The sequence below is a fragment of the Clupea harengus genome, chromosome 11 (assembly GCF_900700415.2).
Source record: "Clupea harengus chromosome 11, Ch_v2.0.2, whole genome shotgun sequence".
Lineage (NCBI taxonomy): Eukaryota > Metazoa > Chordata > Actinopteri > Clupeiformes > Clupeidae > Clupea > Clupea harengus.
Window position 1 is genome coordinate 11,715,763 of NC_045162.1, and position 21,943 is coordinate 11,737,705.

The 21,943-nt window shown below is 44.6% G+C and overlaps 1 protein-coding gene across 1 annotated transcript; it reads right to left on the minus strand.

The window, feature by feature from the left end:
- Nucleotides 1-27: 27 nt before the first annotated feature.
- On the minus strand, nt 28-21,750 carry rprd2b (regulation of nuclear pre-mRNA domain containing 2b). Its single transcript, XM_042709194.1, has 10 exons — nt 21,123-21,750; nt 6,439-6,568; nt 6,128-6,255; nt 5,429-5,484; nt 4,988-5,123; nt 4,567-4,742; nt 4,024-4,318; nt 3,565-3,843; nt 2,903-3,106; nt 28-2,249 (listed from the first exon to the last, which is right to left on the minus strand). The coding sequence occupies exons 1-10, from the start codon at nt 21,370-21,372 to the stop codon at nt 28-30; spliced, it is 3,876 nt and encodes a 1,291-aa protein (XP_042565128.1). The 5' UTR covers nt 21,373-21,750.
- Between the last annotated feature and the right edge of the window lie 193 nt (nt 21,751-21,943).

Below are 21,943 nucleotides of genomic sequence, written 5' to 3' on the forward strand. Positions count from 1 at the left end.
GGGGGGTGGGGGGGGGGTGGCGCTGTTTCAGTAGCGGGGGGGCAAGAAGGGTCTTTTGGGGGGGAACGCTGTCCCCTGGTTTCCGCCAAATGCAGGGCGCTTGCCCCCGGTAAAGAGGGGTTTTCTTTCAAAGGGAGGGGTACGGAGCAGGAAGGGGGTCTGGCCTCTCGGGTTAGGTCTCTGGGGAGGAGTGGGGAGGGGGGGGCGCAGAGGGAGGGCCAGGGAGGGGAGGCGCAGATGGGAGGAGGGCGAGGGGGGGCGTCTGTGGTTGCGAGGCTGGGGGGACGGGCTGGTGGGGGTGCGAGGGCTCTGGTTTGGGGTGGGCAGGCGGTTTGGGAGGAGGGGCTGGGGGTCGGCAGGAGAGGAAGGGGCGGAGGAGGAGGGGGTGGTGGTGGGAGGGGGGCTGGGACCAGGACCCTCCTTCACGTGGCCCAGCAGCGGAGGGGGGACGCCGGGGGCACCCGGGCGGTGCAAAGGGGGGGTGTGGCGTGGGGTGAAATGCTCTTTGACCGTCCCGGGACGGGGGAGGGGAGGGGGGTCTCCAAGTAGAGAGGACATGAGGGGGCGGGGGGTCAGAGGGGTGGTGGGGGACTTCCCTACTCTGTCGCGATTCTGGGGGGGGCCACCGGCACCCCCGCGCTCTGCACCCTCGGAACGTGTAGTGTTGGAGGGGGGGTTAGGCAGGATTCTGTCGATAGGCACCAGCACGCCTCCGACCATGACTGCTGAAGTAGTGGACATGAACTCCCTGGGGGGTGGGGGAAGTTGAGGGATGGGTGGAGGGGGGCGTTGGGGGATCGAGGGCGGGAAGAAGTGGGAGCCGGGGGGATGGGGGGGCATCTGCGGCCGCTGCTGGTGCTGGTGCTGGTGCTGATGCTGATGCTGATGTGGCAACGTGTGGGGGTGTGTGTGTGCGTGTGCCTGTGGGTGTGGGTGTGTGTGTGAGCGCTGATGGGGGTCCTCGTTGCTGTAGGGTGGCTGGTATGCCCCCTGAGGCATGTGGGGGTGTGGTGGGGGGGGCATGTGAAGGGCAGGTGACGGGGGTAACCCTAAACCACCGCCGCTCCGCTCGTTGGCTGATTCGGAGGCGTCCTCCATGAACGCCTGCTCTTCGTACCAGGACTCGGGTCCGCGGGCGCTGACTCCGCCTCCTCTCCTCATGCCTCGGCCAATCACGCGGATGCTCTCCACAGTCTGGATGCGCTCTCCAGACAGCCGTCTGAAGCCGGAGTCCAGCGTCTGGATGGGCGTGCCCTCTCCGCAGTTGGACGACACCACAGTCTCAATGCGATGGTACTGCTGTCGTTCACCGCCACCAGAGGGCGCCACCTCCTTCCCTCCTCTCTTCCCCTTCTCTTCCGCCTCCGCCGGCCGCCCCTCCTCCAAGCTTGCCTTGCGGCTCACCTTGACCTTCTGCTCCAGGGAGGAAGAGGATGCTACCGGGGCCTTCCTCTTCATCATGGGCTCGTCCTCCTTCGGCCTAACCGAAGGTTTGGCGGCCTTCTTGCTAGCGGGAGGGAATGTGGGGTGCCGCAGGGCATTGGGGCGGTAGTCCCCATCCTTTGGCCTGACATCGCCTAACAGCTCTCTGGGGTTAATGACGGCGTCCCACAGGTCGCTGCGGTAGGCGGTCGGCGAAAGGTTGGGGCGCCCTGACAGCGCCTGAGACTTCTGGGACTCACCCTGGCGCCCGTGGACCTCAGAGGGCTCAGGGGTGTCCATAATCTCGTCCTGGGTGGGAGTAGATGCCGCTTCATCTCGAACAGGGGTGCCGTCTGCATTGTCCCCCACCAGGAGAGGGCTGCCGGTGGGGTCCCCGTCGTCCAGGCCCAGCCCCATCTCACTGAAGGCGGGGTTCCCCTGGAGGAAGGTGTGGATCTTCGAGTCCAGGCTAGGCATGGCCGCAGCTGCTGCCTCATTCGCTCTCTCCCTCTCCCTTTCCCTCTCCCTATCTCGCTCCTTTTCCTTTTCTTTCTCCCTCTCTCTTTCCCTCTCCCTTTCCTTCTCCCTCTCTTTCTCCCTCTCCCTCTCCCTCACCTTCTCCCACTCTCTCATCCTCTCCCTCTCCAGGTCTCGCTTGAGGCTGTTGAGGCTAGATGACGGTTTTGTCTTGGCTGTTGTTGAAGCGGTGGCCGTTGCTGTGGTGACAGTGGATGAGGAGGAAAGTTGTGGAGTTGAGGTGGAGGCACTGGTGGTACTCTGACTCCCAGTCGAGGTTCCGGATACACTGTGTAGATACGAGGACAGTCCTGAGAAAAAGAGAGAGAGAGCGAGAGAGAGAAAGAAAGATACAGAAAGAGATAAGAGAGATTGACAGATAAGGAGGATAGAAAATAGGGGAAAGCAGGAATACAAGTAGAATGATGAGAGGCATAGTGAGAGAAAGGGAAAGAAAGTGAGAGAAAAAATTGAATATGATAGAAACAGCATGAGCAAAGAACAAAACATGAAACATGTCAGAAAATGGAACACAATAAGAAAAACAACAGGAAAAAGGGGATAAATACAAGAGAGAGAAAACAACACTACAACCCAACAGGTGACATTCCATATCTGTCTCCTCATGCCATCACATTAAAAGCTGGTTAGTTCATATGAATTACCCTATGTTTTAAAAAAAGAGTTTTAAACTACCCAATGACTACACCAGATGTGCTTTGTGTTTGCCCACACCCTTTTTCTGTGAGAACGGATTGATTTCTGTGTTAGGGTCAGCCACTAAGGACCACTTTCAGTAATAAGAAGTATACATAACATTAAGAATCCCCAAGTGTAAGCCAACTCTGGAAAGGATCTGAGCCAGGGCTGGCCCAGGCCCGGGTGAGGTCCGGGCCAGGTCTGGGTGAGGTCCGGCCCAGACTGAGCTACTATCTGGATCTGCCTGACTGTTCTCTGCTCTCACCCTGCAGGCCAGGGCTGTGGCCCTTAGTTTTACTGAGCGCGCTCAGAATGCCCTCTGGGGTGATGTCCACACGCGACAGGATGCTTGCCAGCGGGTTGGCTGCAGGAGGGGTGGCGGGGGCGGGGACTGGAGTCTTGGAGGGCGTGGATTGGCTGGAAGGGGTGGTGGGTGTCGTTGGAGAAGGGCGTGGAGCCGGGCTCACTCCTGGGGGGTGGAGGGGGGAGAGGACATGTTACGGCATGTGAGCAGCACTCGCAATCCCTGAACTCACACAAACACATGTTTCACATTTTCAGACGACCTCACTATGCTGTGACTACTCCTTTAAGGATTCACAGTCAGCGGTCGAGACACCAGCCTCCCTCATATGGTGTAAGGCCATTTATGAGTATAAGGCCTTTTCACAACTGGGGTTCTTAGTGGAAATTATTAGTGGTCATCATTTTAAACCACTGTCTTGGAAGCCGGATCAACACATTACATACAAATCACAGAAGAAATATTGTATCTGGGGACTAATCACTCCCTGCAAACAAATAACAGCTTTGTGGAACACAGCGTCTGAAACAGGAGCTTTGTGGGACACAGTGTCTGAAACAGCAGCTTTGTGGGGACATGGTGCCTAAAAGCAGCTTGCAGGGCTATTTGTAGGCGAGTCTCACCTGAGCCTTTCATGGCGCTGGTAATGCTGCTGAGGATGGAGCTGATTTTGCCCAGGTCCACATTGGCCAGGTTCACCTGCAGAGGGGAGGGGCCAGACACCATGGTGGGTGTGGTCTGTGTAGGTGCGGTTGATGATGGGGGCGTCTGATTGGCTGAGCGCTCCGCTGGTGCCTTTGTGGGATTGGCTGCAGTGGATGTGAGTTTGGAGGCTGCTGGAGGTGGAGCTGTGGTCGTCTTGGATACCGTTGATGCGGATGGTTTCTCCTTCCTCTCCCCAACTGGTGACGGAGACGTGATGAAACCAATCACATAAAAAACGTCACAAAGCCAATCTTCAAACAATAACATGCAAACATCATTAGTGGCAAAGTTCAGTTCTAACACTTTCATTTATCCTAAATTTTCGTAACACTTTCCACAAGTAAAACACACACAGCCAGACACACACACACACACACCTATGATGCCCGAGATGGCTGGCTGCTCCTCCTCCTCCTCCTCCTCGGACAGATCCATGTCCTCCACGTCTCTGTTGTCCGACTGCAGGTCCTTGCCCCTCCTGTCCAGCTCTGGGTGGTCATGGCCCCCCCTGGACCCGATCAGGCCATGGAAGGGTGACTCGGAGCCCGTGGGTGAGGGGGCATCTTCAGAGGGTGAGGGGATGGGCGAGTCATCCGGATCTGGCAGAGTGCCCCTGAGGGCATCCAGTTTCCGCTTCAGGTTGGACACGCGGTTGGCAAACGTCTTATAGGCCTGAGCAGACAGGGGGCAGGGATCACAGGTTTATTCAGACATAACTAATCACACTCCGAGCTCTGTTTGACAGATTAGGTAAGGCAATCTTGATACCTTAGAGAACAGTGTCGTATGTAAACTACATTAGTATTCCTATACAGTCTTTATTTGGACTTTTACAAAGTATTGCCATTATCGCTGTTGATGTTTAAGTTATATCCAAGCTGCATGTGTCACTGAATACGAACAATCCAGCAGGCACTCACATTAGCGACGATCTTGACTTCTTTGTACTGCATCTCGTAGAAGATGTCTGCATTACTAAGAGCCTCCAGCAGGGGGGGACCTGAGTTCATCTGTCCCTCCAGAAACGTCACAAACTCCTGCAGCTTGGAGCTGCCGTCCTCAAAGTCCGTAGAGAACTTGTTACCTCCAGCTTTATCTGTCAGGTGGCAAAGTGGATGCTTTAACAACAGTGCAGAGCAAATACACAGCAGTCTCACAGTTACAAACCCACACACACAGGAAGGCCAACACACACACACACACACACACACACACACACACACACACACACACACACACACACACACACACACACACACACACACACACACACACACACACACACACACACACACACACACACGCGCGAAGGCCAACAGACACACACAGACAGCTCCCCACCTTTGAGCCTTTTGAGGGCCTCTGCACTGTTAAGATTGCAGACGTCCACTCTGAGGGCAGCCATCTGCTTCTGCCTCAGGTCAGTCTCCTCCAGAATTCGCTGGTGACTGGACAACTGATCAATGAACGCCTGTGGCTGGGGGAGAGAATCGGAGGAGAGAGATCGGAGGAGAGAGAGAGAGAAAAGAGAGAGGGGGGGAGCGAGAAAGACAGATGGAGAGAAAAGGGAGAGGGGGGAGCGAGAGAGACAGATGGAGATATGGAAAAAGGGGAAGAAAAGAGAGGTAGAGGTAGAGAGCATTAGGAAGAGAGATGGGGAGAAAAGGAAAAAATAGTGGGAGAGTAGGAGAGGGAGGGACATTGATTTAGAGGCGCTGGGTGGTAACAGCATGCTGTGCTTTCTTTCCAAGTGAACAACTTCAGAGAATATCTGGCACTTACTGCAAATTCTGCAACAACCTTCGACTTCAGCGCAGTTTTTGGATTGACCGGTGGTGCTGAAAAAAGAAGAATTAGCTTTCACTAAAACTGAGACAAAATATTAGAAACATACGCTGGCCCAATGAACTAAGAATAAACCACATGACCACTTATTACTCAAGTATTAAGCACACATTACGTTAATTATTATTATTATGTTAATACAAAGAAGTGGGACCACAGATAAACCCAAGCAAGAAGCTAGAGAGAAGACACATAAAACAGAGAAAAAAAGAGAGAGAAGAGAGAAACAGAGAGAGAAGACAGGAGACAGAAACAGAGAGACAGGAGACAGAAAGAGAGAGAGAGAGAGAGAGAGAGAGGAGGGATAAACACAGATAGAGAGAGAAGACAGGAGACAGAGACAGGAGACAGAAAGAGAGAGAGAGAGAGAGAGAGAGAGAGGAGGGAGAAACAGAGAGAGAGGAGGGAGAAACAGAGAGACAGGAGAGAGAGAGAGAGAGGAGACAGGAGACAGAGAGAGAGAGACAGGAGACAGAAACAGGAGACAGAAAGAGAGAGAGAGAGGAGGGAGAAACAGAGAGACAGGAGAGAGAGAGAGACAGGAGAGAGAGAGAGAGGAGACAGGAGACAGAAAGAGAGAGACAGGAGACAGAAAGGAGAATTGACAGGAGAGGGATAAAGGATTAAAGGACAGACCTGCAGGAGGGGGCGGCTCCTTCTTCACTAGGTTGGTTTTGAGCTCAGTGATCAACTCCTCAGAATAAACATTTCTCTCCTGCCAGATGGTGAAGATCCTCTCCACAGACTTATGCACTTTAGCATCCCTGTAACACACACAAGGGCACACACAGTTACCTTAGACTTCACTCATTACAAAAAGTGAGATTTTGTCTTGTAGGACAGGCAAATTGACATCTCAACATCACAAACTGCATTACACTCACACTGCATAAAGACATTTACACACAGACACAGACACACATCCCGAGAGAGAAAAGTAACCTTACTTGACCAGCAGGGCGGCCCCCGGGAGCACTTCAGCGAAGGAGGAGCGGAACACAATGGCATTCTTCCTCTTACAGTTCTGAATGACATCGTTGGCCAGGTAAAACAGGTTCAGTCTGTGTGCTGCATCAGCTGCAGAGGGAGAAGAGGAAGCAGATGAAGAAGAGAACAGGAAACTACAGCCTTAAGCACCAAGTCACTGGACAGGGTCTAATTTATGACTCCGCTGGTTACTACAAAGGATGGGAGTTGATAAGATTTTATCAAAAGTCTACGCAGGGTTTCAGCATCAAAGGGAATAAGCTTGAACCAAATATAAAACTGGCACATAAAAACAAGAACAACGAGAATGTCTGCTCTCTGGGAGCATTCTAGATCTTGCTGGGAGCATTCTAGATCTCTCTGGGCTAATGGTGCCTACAGCTGTGGAGAACACCTTCTCAGATGGGGTGGAGGATGCCTGAACACACATGTTTTTGAGTTTTTGCAATGTGCAACTGTCAGAAAAGAATTGTTGCAGTTGATAACCTCAGAGGCGTACAATCCCGATGGATAGGATCATTTGAAACTGGTTCTATTTCATCATTAAATGAAACCCAAACCCATTTCTTTTGATGCAATCTTGCTAAACAACACTGCTGTGTACCCATAGGCGGGCGAGGGAGAGGGCGGGCGAGAGAGAGAGAGAGAGAGATAATAGTTTCTGAGGTGTTCATTCTGACGGCTACATTTTAAATCATTCTGTTTCAGTGAGTACTGGTGAGACTCTTGACAAACTGCCAGAGAAGAGACCAACTCACTCCAGAGAATAGCTTAGTGATGTAATGAGGTGAAAATTGCTGAGATACCAACAGCTTATCATTTGGAAAACAACTGATAAAATTGGCAGTGGTGCTTACACAGATTTGACATGTACGCAACGTTAAGTACTTAAACTACAATAAATTGTCTCTACAACACACAGTTCTGCCTTAAAGTGAATTATATATTTTTCCAGTAAATATGAATCAAACTGAAATTGTTTTTATAAACTACGTAAAACCCAATGATTTCATTTTTCTGGAAAATTGCTGGTGGGAGGTGGAAGAAAAAAAAAATCAATACAGTGTAGTGTCAATATTTTTCAGCACAATATTATATTGATAGGATGGCGGCACGTATCGCGATATTGGTTCAATATTATGATTGTAATCTCATTTTGGTTCATATGTCTAGTCTGATTAACATTGCTTCTGAAGTCCACAAGATGAGACAAGACCTCATCCTTCTGTTGATGTATAGCCAAAATTGGAAAAGGAGAAATGTACTGCACCAAGATGGCTGCGGAGACTCCCAGTATGTGGAATGAAATTAAATTATTAAACCAGCCCGTTGTATGCAAGCATAGTCCAGATTTTCTGGACTACTTCAAATAACTTAACAGAGGGTGATGGTTACTATGACATGCAGGAAAAAGATTCTCTATTGTGGATTTGGCTTACATGTTCCAAGACTTATGCCACGAAGAAACTGGAAAACATGTATCTTGGTTCTTTTTTGTCCTAAAGCTTTTGTACAAAATAAAGAAAATAAGGAAAAATGAAAGAGGTCAAAATCAACACTGACTGGTTCCTTCATGGACCCACCCCCCCACCCCCCAACAGCAGCGGCCTCTGGCCTCGTGCGAGATCAGAGTCAGGTCGACTCCAGCATCACCTGCTGCTGTGGGGGTAGGCTACATCACAGGACAACATGCAGGTCTGCACCTACAGCAGCCAAAGTGGTAGTAGTAGTAGTAACCAAGACCCTCCACACAATACAGTGATGGACCCTGATACCAGCCACACCAATCTGTGCACACAAAACAGGTTCTAATAAACCAGTCAATATGTTTCACACAAACAAATTCAAGAACTTAAAAATGTCCCAGTGGTGTAATGGAGACGTTCTGTAAGCCATTAGCCTTCATAAAACTGTATTAGTCAGTGTTCATCTCTCCATAGAGACAGTCACAAGGCTAGATTGATGTCTTTACCTGCAACCACCAGGATGCCTAGATCAATATCGGAGGTGATGTACTTTTTGACTATATAGTATTATAATAAATGCATGTGAGTAAATAATAATAAAGCTGAGAATCTGTGTTTGAAATGGTGCTTGAATTTTATGTTGCCAAAAGGGTGGGATTCCGCCTCCCAGTAGACCACCCTCTAAAATGAACTATAACGTATAACTATAAGTCAAAACACATCACACTGAAAAGTATTCATAAAAACAATTAAGCATTGATTGCCTATTTCATTTCTGTGTTAAAGAGCAGAAGGGATAGGCCAAATCATTGTAGCCCTTAAAGCTCTGTGAGATCTCTAAGACCCAAACTAACCACAAATAGAGTGGCAAATAGATCCCTTTTGCAGGCAAAGCGATTTACACACATTTCCACCGATCACACACTACGCATTCAGCGTTGAGGCAACACACCAGACATGGCGAGTTTCACAGTCCATTCAATCCGCATGGAAACAGCTGTGTCCTTCAGCGGGCCGCTGGAGCCCCCCCCCCTACACACACACACACACACACACTCTCCATGAACAATCAGGGCCTTTAGTCGCACTACACCAGTGGCTGCGGGGTCACAGCAAGGGGACATGGGTTGAGGTAGAAAAAAACGGAAGAAGAACCGACAAGTGGTCAAATCAAGTATGACAGTGCGCTTACTGCATAGTAGCCTGTAACTAACTTATCTGGTGCCCATAGCCTATGTTAGAAGGGATAGTAAGTCTAATTATTAATATAGCGGACATGCGCTTAACATGAACCAATCCAAAGAATGGAGAGTGATACATAGCCAATCATAAAACCGCATTTGATCTGACAAGATTTGATCAGCTCTAAACAAGAGCATATTGCATCCCTTACACACACTATAATCCCCTCGAGATTGAGACAAAATCTTTTCAGTAATTCTGCATGGTAATTGGTCTTAGTGAGATAGGAGTCCTATCGACTACCTCTTCGATCTCCCTATACAGACACGATGCAAACAACACACAACATACCAGATCAGTGTTAACGTCACCATAGTCTACGAGTCCAGAGAAACTGGAATGCGTTGGATTAAGTGATCAGTGCACAGGAACAGACAACCCCTAAGTGTTTAAACCTTAAGTACGGCAGCATACTTAGCCACGCTGACACTGATACATGTGATCTAATTTTAGTTCAGAATGACTCCTCGTGGACAGGCTCTCTGCAGGTCGTGGCAGCAGTGGCAAGTGGAGTTTGAGAATAGGCTTCTCATGTTATGCAAGTGGATAGGTCAATTCAACACGGAACAGACAGTAAAACATCGACACATGTGTCGTTTCTGTAACAACTACTTGAAAAATCATTTCCCTAGGTCCTCAGTGCAAGTTCTTTGCCAAGGCAAAAGACTTCACACATTCACAGGCATTAAAATAGTGCTTCAATAGTGCAGACCGACATGACTGTACCACGATACAATATTCACATAAACTTTGTCTTGGGTATAGGGGTAATGCAATTTAGCACTCAGTTAAAATTTTCAGCCACGTTGTCCTTGATCATGAGAATTAACAGCAGAGAAACACGCTTTTACACAAAACGTCTGATGGCAGTGTAAAGAAAGACAATTGCAGAGCCTTAGAAATTTCATTTTGAACACTGTATGGCAAAATAAGCCACCTGTTAACCCATTATATGACATCAACCCAAGGGCATTAAAGCAAACAAAGGGTCGTATATTCGTACTAAGGCTAATGCATGAATGGAAAGATGACACATTTCACATGTTCTGCATACAAATTAGTGAGGCCTATATCTCAGAAAAGTGGTGGCATATGATACTCCTACTTGATGTGCCACTAGCACAACTGTAGATAGAGCTCAGACCACAGAGGAAGTGGCCTGTGCTCAACCCTCACAGAATGCACCTGACAAGCCCAGGTGTGACAGCGTCACCGAAATTTGCGAAGACTCCTCACCTACAATCCATATCATGTGACTTGTCCTTTTACTTCAATCCATTTCTCCATATAGCTTGATTTGGAATCATCCTCGAATGTTCTTTTATTTTACAGTCTCCACTATGTACAGTTGCCTGCCCGCCCGCCCGCCCGCCCTTCTCAACATTGTCTTTGTTTTGGATTTTGGATAGCGCAGATACATCCGTGATTCAAACACCACCACAGAGCAGTTCTTGGTAGCCAGTTTAGGTGGCTCATGCTGCCACAAATCTCACGTTCGTTTCTGTTCACGTCTTTCACAGGCTAAACTACCCTCAGCTGCAGTCTGCTTTTAACAGTCAGTCCTTCACAGGAAGATCATCCGCACAAGCATATTGTACTGACCAACAATTCAACTACAGTAGTCTTTGACAAGGAGATCAATATTTGTTGTTTTCCATGGTCTGTTGGGTAATCTACTCAGAACATCGTTGATTAAGCCTTTAACTCTCCTCCACCATCACGCTCAGCACTGACTCGCCACAAGGCTGTGTGCTGAGCCCACTACTCTGCTCCTTGTACACGTATGGCTGTACTCCTACCCATTGTATGCTAATGACCATAAAGATTTTTTCTAATTTCTTCTTTTCTTTCTTTCCTTCCTTGTATTGCAGGCCTAGTCTCTCACTATGAACAGAACAGCATGGCATAGGCCTACATGCTCATAACCTGGCTGGGGAGGTTGTTTGCCACATTTTGCAACTGTTGACCAACACACAGAGTAAAGAAACTGTAAATGACTTCTGTAGTTTAAGTTTCTATCCAAAATGCCTGTAGAAACAGTCACTTTCTACAGTGTCTTTACAGTTACTGAGGTAAACAGACACAGGGCTATCTCTGTAGGGATCCTTTCCATGTAGTCTGACACTTAGAATTACACGAGCCGGTAAGTTGTGGGGAAAAACGGTTTACATGGACGCGGACACATGCCCCATAGGATTACATTGTATAGCTGGTTTGCTGTTGCCGGTAATAGTGTTCTAAAGTTTTTGTCCATGGTAAAACATTTTGACCCAAAAAGATGTCCCCTTTGAGTGTGTATGAGTGTCAGTTTCCCTGCCAGACAAACGTGTCCCCGGACCCCCTTAGCCTTCTCGGGGGTCACAACTTCTGCTTCATGTCTCAACCACCAGCCGCCACTCCTTCATTCCAACATGACTCAGCATGTAACGGAATAGTCAGCATGAACTTCGAGATGAGAGACAGTCAGTAGTGTCACTCGCTGTGACTGAAATAGAGCAACAATTCATGGTACAGTCATAGTTCAGGTCTTATGCCAGTTAACCTAGCTATCCTGGCTATCTAACTCTAGCTTAGAGAGCCGTCTTAACAGTTGACAGTTGCTGGGGTGTGTTAATATGAACCAATTAGCTGCTAATTTAAACTTATTTGAGGGCCAAGCAGCAGAGCTGCACAGGCACCCTGTATGTTTCGACCTTTTCCTATTATATTTTAAAGTTTAATTGAGGAGACTGTAGCTTCAGCTAGATAACTAGCCATCATTTCATACTAATTGAACTCTGCCATTTACAGGGTTCCCACCCATTTCCCTGACATTTCAAAACTTTTTCATGACTTTTCCAAAGACCTGTAATGGAATCTCCAATACCTTTCACAGCCTAGAAGTTCACAAAACTGCGTACTTTTCAGGACAGATTGGGTCTAATTACTGAATGAAAATGAAACAACCTTTTTGATTACTTTTCTATTATACTATTCTGTCAACTGAAGAGGAAACTGTAACAGAAATTTGCACGATAAAACATCCATGGAGGAGCAAACTAACATAAGTAATTTCATAAAACCTACGTACAACAAAGTCAAATCATTACTTTTTTTAGGCCTGGATTTTTTTTTAATTAACCAGCATGGAAACTAGGCAACCGTAGCAACACTGTGTCAGCTCACCATTAAAAGACTTTGCGGATCAAAACTACTTATGGTTGATGTTAAATAGCTTCACATAGACATTAAACAACTCTGAGAGGAGTAATGGGTCATCAGTGGGGCAAGGGCTTACTCATGGGCTGATATCAATGTAGTGAATGAAGGGGGAGAAGTTCCCCTTGCCCTTCTCAAAGATGGGCATATTGCTGCTCGCATTCCCACTCGTTGATCGATTGATTGTGAATTGATTGTTGTTCATGTTACTAGGTCATCAGGGGATAGGTCCGACTTTGACATATCACGACACGGGCTCCAATTCCCACATGATACCAATACAGCATAATAGCAACAATTAATGTCTTTCAATATAATTGGGAAAGACAATCATCGATCATATGACAACAAACGCCTCACCTCACCAGAGAATAAAGCCCACACTTGAAGAAGTCTTTGCAGTGCCTGAACCTAGTCCACTTCAGAAATCGACTAAATATAACCACAGTGATTTTGACCTAAAGGACATTGTGGAATGTAGACACACGCAAGCCTTTCACACCTTTATCTGAGCCATGTCAGATCATAGATCCTTTCATTCAACCTCCTTATCCTTCGGAAGCCTTCCCATACACCCTAAGCCACAGGTCAGCTCATATCAAACAGTCAGAGGTGTTTAAAAGCACTTTGTCTTTCACTGACACAGTATACCTATATGACACACCCAGCTCTCTTAAACACAAAACATACATGTGAGGCTTCAGCTACATTCTCCTCACACTACTCCAGCCGTCCGGCAATTGTGTGCGCTTGAAGAAGAAGAAAAAAAAAAAAATATAGCTGCAGGCAGCAATGGCGGGTTCCTCCTCAACATTCCAATCATTACAAAATTGACATGACACTGACATGTATTTCATACATGTACACAACATTGGGCAGATAATTGGATCAATGGCTGATTTGAAGACATTTTTTAAAATTATTCACAAATTGTCACTGTCGAGAAATATCCATGCTGGTGACATTATGGGTTCTTGAGACTTTGTGAACCAGGGAAAAATGTATATTCTGCACAATTTGTCACTGTATAGAAAAATCCATGCTGCAGACTTACCAATGGGATATTCAATTTGAAATGCAATACTGTCAAGATCCACAAGGGCCTTGGCTTCAAGCTAAGGGGTGAGTGGGGGCTTGGTCAGGCCACAATGTCATGAAATAGTGTGTGTGCGTCTCGAGAAGCTTGCGCGTGTGTCAGGGGAAAGTCTGTGTCTGTGAGAAGTGGAGCATGCGCGCAGGGGAGCAAAGGAGCAGAGAGGGAGACATTAGATTGGAAATCACCCTAGCAATTAGCCAAGCATGCATGTTTCAAATATTCACCAAAAATCTACTTTTCATCTTACAATCAACTTTTTTTCAGATTTGTGTACTAAACATTCTCAAGTGTCTTCATATGAACTTGTGATTGAATCAGAGTATCACTTTTTGAATGAAAAATGTGTAAAGCATTATTTTAGCGTTAGCGATTAATGCAATTTGCTTTATATCAATCATTTTTGAAGATATGAAGTTGCATTTGCACATGGGAACATGTTGTAGTGTCTTCCACGTGCATACCAAGTTTGGTGTTGATATCTGAAAGATTTGCTGAGATATGACTTCACTTCCTGTTTGATGGCTTTTCTGCTGAAATTCAGTGGCTGTACCGGACAAACGGTTGTGAGGATCAAAATTCTGTTGAAGAACTTTTGTGAGGCTTGGTCTGAAGATCATCTCTGGTGATTTTGAAGAAGATTTGACAAAAATTGTAGGAGTTGATGCCTTTCAAAGGTTTTTGATAAAACCGGAAATTGCGGAAAATCTATATAACCGGAAATTGACGCCATAGGGTGTGTTGAATTCGTCTTGATCCAAGGAATCCAATGGTACCTCATTTTTGAAAATCGGTCAAACGGTTCAAAAGTTACAGTGTTAACAAAAGTCCAACTTTGACCCGTTGGTGGCGCTAGTGTGGTCTAGTGGGAGACATGAAACTTGGTGTGAGTGAAGAAGGGACTGTCCTTAATGAGTGTGCCAAATTTCAGAAAAAGTTACCATACGGTTCTAGGGCCTGCCATTGACTTCAATGGTACAAGAATAATAATAATAAATATAGCTGCAGGCAGCAATGGCGGGTTCCTCCTCAACATTCCAATCATTACAAAATTGACATGACACTGACATGTATTTCATACATGTACACAACATTGGACAGATAATTGGATCAATGGCTGATTTGAAGTCATTTTTTTTAATTATTCACAAATTGTCACTGTCGAGAAATATCCATGCTGGTGACATTATGGGTTCTTGAGACTTTGTGAACCAGGGAAAAATGTAAATTCTGCACAATTTGTCACTGTATAGAAAAATCCATGCTGCAGACTTACCAATGGGATATTCAATTTGAAATGCAATACTGTCAAGATCCACAAGCTTCAAGCTAAGGAGAGAGCGGGGCCTTGGTCAGGCCACAATGTCATGAAATGGTGTGTGTGCGTCTTGCCAAGCGTTTGGTGTGTCAGGTGAAAGTTTGTGTCTGTGAGAATTGGGGCAAGCCGCACGGGGAGCGAAGGAGGAGAGAGGGAGACATTACATTGGAAATGGTGGTAGCAATTAGCCAAGCATGCATGTTTCAAATATTCACCAAAAATCTACTTTTCATCTTACAGTCAACTTTTTTTCAGATTTGTGTACTAAACATTCTCAAGTGTCTTCATATGAACTTGTGATTGAATCAGAGTATCACTTTTTGAATGAAAAATGTGTAAAGCATTGTTGTAGCGTTAGCGATTAATGCAATTTGCTTTATATCAATCATTTTTGAAGATATGAAGTTGCCTTTGCACATGGGAACATGTTGTAGTGTCCCCCACGTGCTTACCAAGTTTGGTGTTGATATCTGAAAGATTTGCTGAGATATGACTTTACTTCCTGTTTGGCATCTTTTCTGCTGAATTTCAGTGGCTGTACCGGACAAACGGTTGTGAGGATCAAAATTCTGTTGAAGAACTTTTGTGAGGCTTGGTCTGAAGATCATCTCTGGTGATTTTGAAGAAGATTTGACAAAAATTGTAGGAGTTGATGCCTTTCAAAGGTTTTTGATAAAACCGGAAATTGCGGAAAATCTATATAACCGGAAATTGACGCCATAGGGTGTGTTGAATTCGTCTTGATCCAAGGAATCCAATGGTACCTCATTTTTGAAAATCAGTCAAACGGTTCAAAAGTTACAGTGTTAACAAAAGTCCAACTTTGACCTGTTGGTGGCGCTAGTGTGGTCTAGTGGGAGACATGAAACTTGGTGTGAGTGGAGAATTGACTGTCCTTAATGAGTGTGCCAAATTTCAGAAAAAGTTACCATACGGTTCTAGGGGCTGCCATTGACTTCAATGGCACAAGAATAATAATAAATATAGCTGCAGGCAGCAATGGCGGGTTCCTCCAAAGATTGCGAACCAGGGAAAAATGTATATTCTGCACAATTTGTCACTGTATAGAAAAATCCATGCTGCAGACTTACCAATGGGATATTCAATTTGAAATGCAATACTGTCAAGATCCACAAGGGCCTTGGCTTCAAGCTAAGGGGTGAGTGGGGGCTTGGTCAGGCCACAATGTCATGAAATAGTGTGTGTGCGTCTCGAGAAGCTTGCGCGTGTGTCAAGGGAAAGTCTGTGTCTGTGACAATTGGAGCATGCGCGCAGGGGAGCAAAGGAGCAGAGAGGGAGACATTACACTGGAAATCACCCTAGCAATTAGCCAAGCATGCATGTTTCAAATATTCACCAAAAATCTACTTTTCATCTTACAGTCAACTTTTTTTCAGATTTGTGTACTAAACATTCTCAAGTGTCTTCATATGAACTTGTGATTGAATCAGAGTATCACTTTTTGAATGAAAAATGTGTAAAGCATTATTTTAGCGTTAGCGATTAATGCAATTTGCTTTATATCAATCATTTTTGAAGATATGAAGTTGCCTTTGCACATGGGGACATGTTGTAGTGTCTTCCACGTGCATACCAAGTTTGGTGTTGATATCTGAAATATTTGCTGAAATATGACTTCACTTCCTGTTTGAAGGCTTTTCTGCTGAATTTCAGTGGCTGTACCGGACAAACGGTTGTGAGGATCAAAATTCTGTTGAAGAACTTTTGTGAGGCTTGGTCTGAAGATCATCTCTGGTGATTCTGAAGAAGATTTGACAAAAATTGTAGGAGTTGATGCCTTTCAAAGGTTTTTGATAAAACCGGAAATTGCGGAAAATCTATATAACCGGAAATTGACGCCATAGGGTGTGTTGAATTCGTCTTGATCCAAGGAATCCAATGGTACCTCATTTTTGAAAATCGGTCAAACGGTTCAAAAGTTACAGTGTTAACAAAAGTCCAACTTTGACCTGTTGGTGGCGCTAGTGTGGTCTAGTGGGAGACATGAAACTTGGTGTGAGTGGAGAATTGACTGTCCTTAATGAGTGTGCCAAATTTCAGAAAAAGTTACCATACGGTTCTAGGGGCTGCCATTGACTTCAATGGCACAAGAATAATAATAATAATAATAATACCTACAATAACAATAGGTTTCCTCCTGACGGAGGAACCCTAATAATAATACCTACAATAACAATAGGTTTCCTCCTGACGGAGGAACCCTAAAAAGTCTCCTGGCTCAGTAAACTACAATGGGAAACCGAGAAAGTGGCTTGGACCAAGCCGTACACTATTCCAGACAATCACCACGTTGCTTCAGGAGCACGGTGATGTAATTTCATTGGATGTAATTTCATTGGTTGTTCAAATATCAACAATCTTTTACCAGAATTGAGGACTGCAAATTTATAGCCTTAACTGAAGCCACAGGGATCCTATATTTAATAATCCGGTGATTTCGAGTAAAAGCAACTTCTTCATTCTTTCATTCGATAACCCCGTATCTAGAGTTTTCAGCCTAAGGTCACCTCTAGAGCAGCATGAGGCCCCGGTTCGACAGTGTTATGAGTCAGTCAGACCTCTGGCTACTTCTCACAGTAGAGACTAACTCAAGTCCTCACTATTAAATCTGCCCTAGGCCATGCTATCACAAGTGTGTTTAATGTGTGAGATTGTGCATGTTAAAAAGGATCTGCTGCTGCAATACAAAATCAAACTCGTAGTTAAAAATCTGAATAATGAGAGTTTAGTTGGCCAAAGCTACCACTGTGAGGGGTAACACTTGATACAATACGTTACTAACGTTACTACTACATTTTCAGAGTTGACACCATTTGTATATGACTCAGGGCCCATTTGCGACACAGACAAAGCTGAAATCAAAACGAAGTAATCTTTTTACGACAACATCAAAAAGCATTTAAGGTTTAAGAGATAACACTGCCTGCGAATGGCTCAGATACAGTATCCATGAGGCTAATCTGACAAATTCAACGCAGACAATGCACATTCATCCCATTCAGCATATTTCAATACGCCAACCAATGGCAAAAACATAACTCAACAGAGTGTGTGTATGCCCAACAATCCATAGGGACCTAAAAGTTGCTTCAGAACTATGGTTCCCAAACTTTTCATGGCAGGCCACCCGTTGACAATAGGGAGAAATATATAATGTATATATAATAATCTAAAATATCCGGCCCCCGTTCAACACCACAGTGCAAAGATTGGGATGCTCTCGTAGCTTATTTCCTGTTTTATAAATAATAATACAAAATAAAAAAACTAATTTTTGCTTAGCTCTTCAATTTAATTCATCAGTTAACTTTTATTAGTTTCACAATTTTGATTTTATTAGATATCAGAACTCTTTGTTTAATATGGTTCAAATATTTCCAAATCAAATACAGTTATGACACGCTATGCATCATTCCATTCTTTGGTTTGGTTCATTTTAGGCACATGTCCTTTTGTATTAGTAATTAGGCTATCACTTTTAATATACCGTAATTTCCGGACTATAAGCCGCTACTTTTTTCCCACGCTTTGAACCTCGCGGCTTAAACAATGACGCGGCTAATTTATGGATTATGATGCCTGTGACTGTATACGGTGGCTTTGTGTTTACAGTGGCTTTGTGGAGCTAGGATGCTAGCATGGATGCAGCCGCATGGATGCTTAGCTCCATGCGATTTCTCAGTATCTCTCAATAACTTAACTAATGTCAAAATAACCACAGTCTACCGGCGTAGACAGAACACAACTCAAAAAAAAAAAAAGTTTACAACAATACAAATCCAGTCTTTTCAAGTTCTTTAGCTCACTGGTTTCAAACTAGCGTCTTTCTTCTATCTCGCTGTCTTCAATCTAACGTTCTAGCTTCTGATTGACTCTTGCAACTGTGCTCTCTTAAAGCAACAGTGCACTTATCGTAACTGGCAAAACTAATAATATGCATCACTATTGTATTACTTTTGATATTCATTTTAGCCTGTGTAAAGTTAATTTGTTTCAATGTACCGGTAGGCACTTGCGGCTTATAGACATGTGCGGCTTATTTATGTTAAAAATAATGATTTTTAAAAAATTCAGTGGGTGAGGCTTATATTCAGGTGCGTTCAATAGTCCGGAAATTACGGTAAAGGCTAAATGGTAGGCAATGACCATATTATACTAAGTACAAAAGTAGGCTAGAAACCCATGACCAAATAGGTTAGTTACAAGTTTCTATGCTGTGAAAGCAGTGCCCTACTATTTGACAAGTAGTTGGTTGTTTTAGGACTCATTTTTTGTGTTTTGTTTTTTTACCTCAACCCGTGGGAGTGACCCATATTCATCATCAGTGTTGCTCTGTGTTGCTGTGGCCTTTTTTCATCTAAGTTTGGTTTTTGTCTTGCCCTGCACCTAGGATGTGCACATTGCCCTATTTGATCTGCTGACAAGTGGCTCTAGCAGGGGGGAAATATGACAACCTTATAGCTGAAATGATCTGTGAAATGGTAACCCTATGCAAGTAGGCAGAAAATGAGTTACCTAGGTGGGTTTATTTGTCGTTTTTTTTTTTTTTTAAATATTCATTTAAATGCATTACCAGGCTATAAGCATACCTACAGCGCAAAACATATTCCAATATGCCACTGCAGTGTCTCCTTTGCAGTTAGTAGCTAACAAGAGCAGTGCATGCATATGATGACAACAAAAGACGTGAGGTCAGTTCAACACATGACTATGCCAGGAACCCAAAGCCTTTATGACCCCTAATCTAACTTGGCTAAGATTGCATTCTGTTGCATTGACAGTGAATTGCTTTTTGATCTTGATGGGGCTAGAACAGACTACACACCTCATGGACTCATTGAATGCCATGCACAGTTCACTCCACTACCATTCAATAATTCTAGAGCATTTAGGTCTTGTTCCAGAATCATTTTCCAAGTTCCATCAGAATCTCAGTGGACAGTAAACATTCCATTATCCGAGGTGTAGATAGATAGACAAATATTGATCCCAAGGAAAATTTGGCAGGTGTAAACTGCTCTACAATTTACAAACCACAGTAGTATACACACTACAGCAGTTGAAAATATGCAGACCTCAAACCTATTGGACCATATCCGTTTTTTTTTTTATTATTATTATTTTCTACAGCATAAAGGATAGCAGAGATCAACAGACGTTTGCAACACCAGAGCGTGTCAAGTGTATTTAGTGGTCGTATCTTCATGAATGATCTGTGTAATGATGTGGCTGTGCACCATTTTACTAGAAAACCAGTACAACTGACAGCAGCAGCTGATGAAAAACTTCACAGGACAGTAGAAAAGAGGCAAGAAACTCTCAGGGCACTCTCTTAGGTTACCGGGAGTATCAAGACATTATGGTAGGCTGTAGTTTATACAGACAGACAGTCTATTTTGGGTCATTAGGAAGTGTACGAGTATTATAAGTTATTATAATTTTATGCAAACTATGTAGCATGTCAAGTGTCTTGGCATGAGCCTGTATGCGGAGGAGACAAACACAAAGCTGGCATGGGCTTCCATAAAAATATTTTCACTAAATAATATCTGACGTTAATTTATCCTCTAGAACATTCCTAAATTAATCAATATTTCCTTAATTCTCAGTGCATTTACACCTCTCACAGCTATCTCCCTGTGAATGAATTATTCCGTTTTAAGAGTTGCAGGAACGCAGTTTAGTATGCTAGGTCTTCACTGATTGGTCCAACACCCAAAAGTCAACGTTACAAATTTCGTTGAGGTTAGTTAGAGATGCTAACTTAATAGGGCATAACGTCAACAGCAACCTAACTAGATAGGTTTGGGGCTGGCTAACTATGTTGATCGTAGGTTGCCTAGCCTACAAGAAAGATATCGTAAAATACGTTCGACGTCCACTAACATAATGCTACTTCAGAAAGCATTAATACATTAGAATGCTCTAGGTCGGAAATTATCTTATAACGTTCTGGCGAGCTGGCCTATTCCGAATGAGACCACCTAACGTTAGATGGACGCAGTAACAGCAGCTAAATGGACGGCCTTTAGCCAAAGAGCGGCACAAACACCAACATAATTCACAAATTCGGCAGTAACGCTAGGGCTGCTAATTAAAATGGAGCCCAAAATTTCGCAGTAAATGCATACCATCGTCTAATTTTAATCATGCATATGTCTAGGCACTTTTAAAAAATGTAGCAAACTGCCTCAATGTTGTCTCTATCTAGCAGCGTCACTAGATATGAACAGCAAACTAACGTTAGCTAACTAGCAGCTGCTGCTACTAAGCAAGCTAGTAGCTGTTAGCTCGCAAGCCACTCACATTTCTTGAGCCACTTCAACCAGTAACGCACGATAAGGCTGTGGTGTTTCTTGTTTTCGATGCACCAGCTGCACAATCCTTGTATTGAATCCATTGTATTTGAAATTCCTTGAAAGCGACGGTCTAGAGAAGCCTCAAAACCGCCGGAGGCACGGCCACCACTGTGGCCACTGCTGGCCGCTCCGGGCCCAGCCGCCATGTTTCCAGTAGTATCTGCAGTCTGGTCGCTTTGCTGAAGCTCTACTTGCATTAGCAGGGCAGGAGCAAGCTTAGAGAGTCTACACGCCCCCTAACGACAGGCAGAACCACAGCCAAGAGATATTTTAAAAATAATCTCCTGACATTACGAACTGTCGCCGAGGAAGCGCTGAATGCCTGCAGTGCAGAACTTTAAACTCACTTGTAGTTAGGCTAGTGAGTATCTGCTGTATCACCACTCCCATAGATCATTGTAAAGTAGCTCAACGAGCACAGCCACTAAGGACAGGTGAGTGTTTGCAGATGTATTGCATTGTGATGCCTTGCCTGAAGTGCACTGACACGGACCTGACCAAATTGTCTCGAAACTGGCAAGTTTCTGGAAACAAGCATGGACATGCACCAGATGAAACAGTTTAAAGCTATACAACAAATACATCACTCAATAAAATAACGGGTTTCCAATCAAAATCAAACCCAAGTAATGGACATTACAAAATGTAAGAAACTCTTTACATCCACCCATACTCTGATTCAGCAAATACTGAAATTGACATTAATGCAAAACAGAGGTGCTGAATGAGAGTAAAACAGTGTTCATTGTAAATAAAACAGGTTGTATG